Below are 8,747 nucleotides of genomic sequence, written 5' to 3'. Positions count from 1 at the left end.
AATTCTTAAGACGACCGGCAGGGTCGTCACAACTTGTTACTACTTATTTTTACTATTCTAGTGCTAAAAGTATCCTTTGTACTCTTCTATATTATTATTATTATAACTATTACTTTTACTATATTTTTATAAAATAATATTTTATTCAACTTTTTAAATTGATAGTACTTCAATCCTTCACCATACTTGATTTGTTATTAAAGTTTTTTTTTTCATATAATATAATTGGTATTATATTATCTCTTTTGATGGTTAGCTACAACTTACTGTTTTAGTTAACTATAATATTACCGTACTATTTTTTTTAATTCGTTTTTAAAACTATCTATTACTATTTTAGGAACTGTCTTTATTTTAGATTAATTTCAGATAGTTTATGACCCGCTCTTCTGCAAAAGGGTTGGCCAATTACGATCCTGAAATTGAAAAACTTTGCAATTGTGCAGGAAAGGACAAATATCGTCTCAAAATATAACTTGTAACAGAATGGAGCACCAATTAGAAGATGATAACAATCCACTACAAATTCCACCACCAGCTCATGTAGAGGAGCAGTTTGATGAGGTGGCGCCAAGACCAACAAACAGAATCCTAAGGGATTATGCTAGACCTGATCACTTTAACTGTGAATCTAGTGTCAAGAAACCTCCAGTAGCAGCCAATAACTTTGAAATCAGGACATGCCTGATTCAAACAATTCAACAATCTTGTATTTTCACTGGTGATTTAAGTGAAGATCCACATAGTCATTTAATTGACTTTTTAGAATTGGTTGAAACCGTAAAGTATAATGGAGTACCTCCTGAAGCAATTAAGTTAAGGCTATTTCCTTTTTCTTTAAAAGGAGAGGCCAAAACTTGGTTACGAAGTTTGCCGCAGGGGTCTATTACCACATGGGACCAAATGACTCAGAAATTTTTAAATAAATATTTTTCCCCTGCTAAAACAACAATGTTAAGACAGGATATATCTAACATCTTGCAGACTGACGCTGAGTCAGTTTATCAAGCTTGGGAAAGATTGAAAACAATGTTAAGGAAATGTCCACATCATGACATTCCTGAACATATGCAGTTGTATATTTTTTATCATGGTTTGAAACCATCTTCTAGAAATGTAATAGATGCAGCTGCAGGAGGTTCCATAATGGAAAAAACCACAGAAGAAGCATTGCAATTGCTTAATGAAATTTCTGAAAATGCCATACAGTGGCCATCTGAGCGTATAATCATAAAGAAAGCTGCTACAGTAAATCAGGTGGATGCTTTAAATACACTAACACAACAGATTGTTTCTTTGGCACAAAAATTTGAATCTTTTCAGGTAAATACACAACAACCAAGCCAGTCTGAGGCTTGTGACTTGTATGGAGGAAACCATCTAAACCACGAATGTCAAGCAACCAATCAAAATGATGAACAAGTCAATGTTATCGGATACAAGCCGTATCCTTTTGGAAGTCCATTAGCACATAAACATCCAGGATTTCAATGGAGCAATGCAAATGGTGCTAAAAACTCTCAAAACTACCAAAAGCAACAGGTACAGAGTCCACCCGGATATCAAAATCAAAATCGTGGACAACAAAATTTCAGGCCTTATCAACAAGCAACTCCATATCAGCAAAGTCCTCAACAAGGCCATCCAAGTCTTGATGACATTTTGTACAAGTACATTAAGGTTACTGATGAAAAAATGGAAAGCCAAAATTCAGCTCTAAAAAATCTTGAAATTCAGTTAAGCCAATTGGCAACTCTTGTGTCTGAAAAGATTTAAGGTCCTTTACCGAGCAATACAGAGAAAAATCCAAAAGAACACCTTAAGGCCATTGCCTTACGGCCAGGTACGACTCTTGATGAACCCTATGCAAATAGACAAGAAAAGAATCAATCAGAACAACAGGTAGACAAGGGTGAAAATGTTGAGATACCCTCTCAACCATCAGAAGAGAAAGAAACCAAGAAAAAAGAAGAAAAAAATACTAAAAATTTGACTTCTTTCCCTGTTACAAATCCTTTCCCACAAAAGATGAAAAGAGAAAAGCTTGATAATAAATTTGCAATGTTTTTGGAGATTTTAAAATAAATTCACATTAACATTCCTTTTACTAATGCTTTATTGCAAATGCCTTCATATGCCAAATTTCTAAAAGAAATTTTATCAAGCAAAAGGAAATTGGAAGAAGTTTCTGTGGTAATGCTTACTGAAAAATGCAGTGCTATACTTCAAAACAAGCTACCACAAAAACTCGGTGACCCAGGTAGTTTCACCATTCCATGTACTCTAGGAGGAGTTCACATAGAAAAGGCACTTTGTGATTCTGGAGCTTCAATAAATTTGATGCCATTTTTTATTTTTAAAAAATTAGATCTTGGTGAAATGAAAGACACAGGTGTTTCACTTCAATTTGCTGATCAAAGTACAAAGAGACCAAAGGGAATAATTGAAAATGTGCTTGTAAGAGTAGATAAATTTGTTTTTCCTGTAGATTTCATAGTACTTGAAATGAAGGAGTGTCCTGATGAACCAATTATTTTGGGTAGACCATTTCTTGCAACAGGCAGGGCAATCATAGATGTCCATCAAGGACAACTAATTTTAAGAGTTGATGAAGAAAGAGTTATCTTTGATATGCAAAAGATACTAAGATTTTCAGAAGATGATACATCATCTTCATGCTTTTCAATTGACATGATTAATAATCTTATAGATGAATTCAAAGATGACCAATTAATTTCTGACTCAATGGAAAGATGTTTGGCCAAATCTGGCACCACACAAGATGAAGATCCGACTATCAGAAATGGTACTAAATTATTGGAAAAAGATTATGAGGAAGGAGGCATGCAATTAGAAGAAGTTCAACCAAAATTTGAACTCAAAACTCTTCCTTCTCATTTGAAATATGTAACGACCGGATCGGTCGTTTTGAGTTCTAGCGCTCCGTTCAGCAGCCTGAGGCCATGAGCAGCTCCATTTTAGGCATTATGACTTGTGCGCGTGGTCGAAATTGAATTTCGGGAAGTCCAGAGTTCATTTGGAAAGAGAATTGTCATTTCGGAAACTTAAAGTTGGAAGAATGAACTAGGGTGGGATTTTTAAGTAAACAACCTCGGAATCATGATCTGAAGGTTCCAACAGGTTTGTATGATGAATTCGGACTTGGGCGTATGCCCGGTTCGGGTTTTTGATAAACCGGGAGCGTTTTGGCGCCTATTGTGGAAGTTAGCATTTTTGAAGAATCTCATAAGTATGGCTAGAAATGCATTTCAGTGTTATTGATGTCTGTTTGGGATTTCGAGTCTGTGAATAGCTCTGTATGGTGATTCTGGAGTTGGGAGCGCGATCGGAAGTGAATTCGGAGGTTCGTAGGTCATTTTGGAGCCATTTGGCTAAAGATAGAAATTTGAAGGTTTTTGAGGAGTTTGATCGGACGTGATTTGATAGGTTTAAACATCGGAAGTAGAAGTTTGAAATTTCAAAGTTTATGAAGCTTGAATCGGGGTGTAATTCAAGATTTTAGCGTTGTTTGATGCGATTTGAGGCCTCGAGCAAGTCCATAATGTGTGTTAGGATTAGTTGGTATGTTTGGTTGGGGTCCCGGGAGCCTCGGGTGGATTCCGGGTGGTTAACGGGTCGAAATTGGGATTTTTGGACAGCTGAAGGATCTGGTTGCTGGTATTTTCGCTTCTGCGGTGGGTTAACCGTAGAAGCGGCCCTACAGAAGCGGAGAGGGAGCCACAGAAGTGATTTTTGGTCAAGGGCTCGAGGACCGCAGATGCGATCAAGGTTCCGCAGAAGCGGGACCGCATCTGCGGAAAGGTGGTCGCAGAAGCGGAAGTGAGCGGCTTGGAGTGGACCGCAGATGCGGTCAGAGTTCCGCAGAAGCGGGACCGCATCTGCGGAAGACATATCGCAGAAGCGAAAGAGGGCGGCCTAGGTAGGACCGCAAATACGGCATTTTAACCGCACCTGCGGAACCGCAGAAGCGGTCAAGGGACCGCAGGTGCGAAACAGCTGAGGCAGTGAGGTCTTTTAAAATTCGGGGTTGGGTTCATTTCGACCCCATTTTTCTTCCATTGGAGTCGATGGGGAGCAGCTTTGAGGTGCCATTTTCGTCACTCATCATGAGGTAAGTAATTTATGCTAGCTTTGAGTTAAATACAAAGTTTATACATGGATTTAGGCAAGGAAATTATGGAAAATTTTAGGTTTTGGTGGAAAACCTAGAAATTGGCATTTCTTCGAATTTGACCACGATATTGAGTATGGAATTTAGTGAAAATTATATATTTGATTTCCTAAGGTCATGGGTAATCTTTATCTTCGAAAAATTTCGGATTCCGGGCACGTAGGCCCGAGGGCGTTTTGGTCAACTTTTCGATCGGAGTTAAGAATTCCTATAAATTAGATTGTAATGATTAGTTGTGCATATATTAATGGATTTGCGTAACCTTTGGCTAGTTTTGGAGCGTGGTGCATCAACTAGAGTCTTCGGAAGGGCGTGGAATGCCGGTTATGGACCTTCGGAGCGAGGTGAGTCTCCTTTCTAACCTTGTAAGAGGGAATTGACCCCATAGGTAAAATAATTGATTATGTGCTCCTATTTGCGGGGGCTACGNTTGGATTATTTATGAACCTAGTGATAGCCTGAATTGCTTAAAGCATCTTGGATTAGTAAATGAATTTAAAAAGAGATTAAACATCATTTTTCCTGAATTGTTAAAAAGAGATATTGGTTTATTTGGGTAAATATTCCCGATAAGTTCTTAATTGACTGATTGAGCATGTATCTCTATGTGTACCTCGTCGCACGCATGATTCGCGAGCAGGGATGTATTTATTTATGGAACGGGCCGAACGCCTCGACTGATTAATAGATGCATATATGGTTCGCGCCGTTCGACCCTCAGCAGTGCACAGTTTACCTTTCTGTTGGAGCGGGCCGTCGACCTCGGCATGATTTGCGCATGATATATATATTGTTGCCTGAGAATTTTTAATGTTGATATTGCCTTTCATGGCTTGATATAAATTGATAAGATAATGAAAAGTAAATCTTGAAAATCCTCTATTATTTGTTAAAGGTGTTTACCTGTTTTCTAGCTTCGTGAATTAGAACTGCTATATAAATCCATGATTTCCTCATATCTTTAGTATATTGTCAATTGACCTCTAGTAAGTATCAAAGTTGACCATCTCGTCTCTACTTCTTCGAGATTAGACGGGATACTCATTGAGTACACGTTGTTTACGTACTCATACTACACTTCTGTGCATTTTTGTTGCACAGGTATATTTATCTCTAGTAGCCCACTGGGCATAGCAGCACGGATGATTCGGGGACTAGGTGAGTTGCATTATTCGAGGCGGCCCGCAGCTAGTAAAGTCCCTTCCAGTAAATTGTATTTTCTTTCTGTTCACTGTATTCCGAACGGATGTTGTATTGTATTTTATTTCCTTATCAGTAGATGCTCATGCACTTGTGACACCGGGTTCTGGGATGGTTTTTAAATATTTTTGTATTGATTGCTAGTATTTAATTTGAATTGAAGCAGTTATCTTTTTACTTATGAAATTTAAAGGAAAATCTTGGTTTTCAAAATTGTTAAAATTGGAGTTTAATTAAGTATTTGGTTGGCTTGCCTGACAACTGTGTCTGGCGCCATCACAACCCTTAATGGATTTTGGGTCGTGACAAAATATGTCTATCTTGCACTAGGTTCCTAGGGTCTCATGAGTCATGAGCAAGTCTAGTAGAGTCTGACGGATCGGTATGGAGACGTCTGTACTTATCCTCAGGAGGCTGCAGGATGTTAGGAGTACTTCCCTTCTTGATTCCTTATCGTGCGATTTGATTCCTGTGAGGCTTATGCCATTGTTTCCTTCCTACTCAACCTTATGCGATGCAAAGCGCTTGTTATAAATCGAGAATTGAAGAGTCATGATGGTATTACAGATGTGATATAGGATGTTTCTCCTGGTATAGCTGATCGGATTATTATCGTCGCTTTATGGAAGAATACTTTATTGTTTCAGCTCAGTAACGGTACTTCTGAGGGCTTTGAGGCTAGGCACAAGTTGCCATGATGCTTATGAATGACTGTTCCGCAGTAGTGATATGATTGTAGGATGTTGCCCACGTGTCGGGGCAGTGAATGACTTGAAGGGAGGTTTACTCAGTGCATAACCAAGAGATTCAGTATTTTATTCCCGGCAGGGGAAAGGCAATCGAACTAAGGATGGTCAGATGTAGGCTGGTGGAAGTAATGAGACTTGGTATTTGCAAGCATAGTGGAGTTTTCTTCTATGTTGGGGTGTTGTCGTCCTAATTGAATGTATTAAGTGTGTCGGTGTTATAATCTTCTACATTTGCCTTTGGGGTAAGAGATTGTGAAATAGTATCGGAGATGCAACTGTCAGATATTGCAGGGTGCGGTGGTTCAGGATTGGATCAGTATTTCTAATATGGCGGTTCGAGCAGGATGACCTTCGGAAAGGTTTAAAGTTAGTAGCAATTTGTGGACTCAAGTGCTATGAAGATAGATTTTATTAAGGCAACAACCGAGCAGCAAAAGATGAGAAATGCATGCGGGAAGTGTCAGGCGGAGTTTTAAACTTCTAAAAGACCAGGTGTATAAAGCAAAGGTCAGGTAGCTGATTAAAGAAGTGAGTTTGCCCAAAGTGGGAGAGCAGCGGATGCTGCATATGGGCTTGGTGGTAGGATGGCTACGCACCTTAAGGAAAATCTGGAGTGATTTGGGGATTATAGTGGCTGGCGATTGAAGCCTACGGATCTAATTTGAAGTAGGGGTTCTTGTGCGGCAGGAGATTTAATATAACGGAAAGGAGCCGCTTGAATGAAGAAGGTACAACATAACTTTGAATTGGAAGGATGTTGCCGCACATTTAAATGATGTCCACGAGGGGCAAATGGACCTGTGCAGCTAGAAAGTGAGCTCAGACTCAGGATAGGGTATTGATGTCGTAATGATTGTACCCCGTGTAGCAGCGCTGGAAGATGTCGGGAGTGATTTCTATGGGTAGTTCATCCCTGTGAGCAGGTTAGCGATCACGTGGTTGGCAAGCCTCGGCGAAGCATTCTATTGGTTATACAGCGAAGGGATCGGTGGTGTGAAATGTTGTTGATGATTCTGAGTATGAAAAAGGGGGTTTCTACAGTGAGATGTTGAGCATGTTGGCAGTGGATTGCGCAAGGATTATGTCAATAGGAGATTAAGAATCCTGGTAAATTCCAGAGTTGTGTAATAGTGTCTTCGAGCTAAGTGGGAGAGTTCCACCGCCTATGATGGGGCTGCATGGATAATTACTTGCGAGATTTCTGGTGATTAGCATATTGATGGGTTATTTCAGCTACGGGAAAGGGACATAAGTGGTAATTCGAGCTAATGGATTGTCGAAATGCATGCTATGGTTGGCCTTATTGGCTCATGTCCAGACTTGGGGAAAGATTCAGGATTTATGCCTTGTATAAATGCAGGTTTCAAAGGAAGTAATTCCGTCGGGTGCCTCGTCGAGAGGGTATTCATGTGTTATAAGATTTATGGAGTTGATTATATTCGAGACCAAGTCAGAGCGGGTGGCTCTCAGTAACGGTCCTAATGGATTCAAAAGAGGTAAAGTATGGTGCCTAATGATTTCGAGCCTATAAGTACAGTTAAGAATCAAGCTTTGCAGCAGCTTATTAGTGGAGGCTCAGAATGTTCTATGATGTGTTGACTTGCAGTATAGCACTTGAGAGAAAGATGAGAAAGGACTTTGGATTCATAGAAGGATTAGCAGAATGGGCATATCAGATGAGGGTGCGAATATGCACGCAAGGAAGNTTAAAAAATCACTATTACTAACAAACTGATATGATATTCGAATTTGAATTGGAATGCAATTTGAGTAGTTTGCATTGAGGTTAAGCCAAGTATGGTGTCAAAAAATGAACAACTTGACAATTTTAAGACAATATATGCAATGTTTTATAATAATAATAATCAACTACTTGAACATTTAATGATTCAAAGAACAAATTTTTTGTATATATAGGGTATTAAAAATTCCTATTCTGGGGCTAGAGATATCGATAAACTTAAAGTGGAGTCATACTGAAATAAATCCGGCCAAAGAATTATTTAAATTTTTAGATAGCCGATTAAAGTGAATTTTAAATTAAGGATAATATCTTCACTTGCATCATTATAAAGATAATCATTATTATATATATATAAAGTTTTAGAAATTGAAATTTCAAAATAGAAATATTTTTTGAAAGATAAAATCGTACCAAATAAGAGTTCAAGTCGTAGTATAAGAGTCACGTGATAATCAAAGAATCGTTTATATCGTGTCAACCTTTGTGCTTTGCCATAAATATGAGTTATTATTTCACTTTGTGGCTATTTTTAGGTTCCCATGACACCTATGAGATCACTACGAGAATTGAGAAAATGTTAGTCTTTTTTCATGTAGTGTTTCTTAATTAATATCTGACGATTATCTAAAATTATTTAGAAGGTTTAAATGTTAAGGTTATTTAAATATAATTCAAACAACTCAGATTTTTAACATGGATAATGTCAAATATCAAAATGGAGTAAAGAAATTCACAAGCCAAAGAATTTTTTATATTTTTAGATGGCCAACTAAAATGAGTTTCGAACTAAGAATAATATTTTCAATTACATTATTATAAAAATAATTATTATTGAAAAATAATATTTTAGAAACTGAAATTT

General features: G+C 38.0%; 1 protein-coding gene across 1 annotated transcript; it reads left to right on the top strand.

The window, feature by feature from the left end:
- The first annotated feature begins 486 nt into the window (after nt 1–486).
- LOC109243864 lies at nt 487–1,776 on the top strand. Its single transcript, XM_019410873.1, has one exon. It carries the CDS (start codon nt 487–489, stop codon nt 1,774–1,776), a length of 1,290 nt encoding a protein of 429 aa, XP_019266418.1.
- Nucleotides 1,777–8,747: the final 6,971 nt, after the last annotated feature.

This window comes from Nicotiana attenuata, unplaced genomic scaffold (assembly GCF_001879085.1).
Source record: "Nicotiana attenuata strain UT unplaced genomic scaffold, NIATTr2, whole genome shotgun sequence".
NCBI classification, from domain to species: Eukaryota; Viridiplantae; Streptophyta; class Magnoliopsida; order Solanales; family Solanaceae; genus Nicotiana; species Nicotiana attenuata.
This window is presented reverse-complemented; position numbering and strand designations above follow the sequence as displayed.

Excerpts from the sequence above, each read along its gene's own strand:
- LOC109243864 (XM_019410873.1), top strand. The coding sequence starts at position 487 with ATGGAGCACCAATTAGAAGATGATAACAATCCACTACAAATTCCACCA.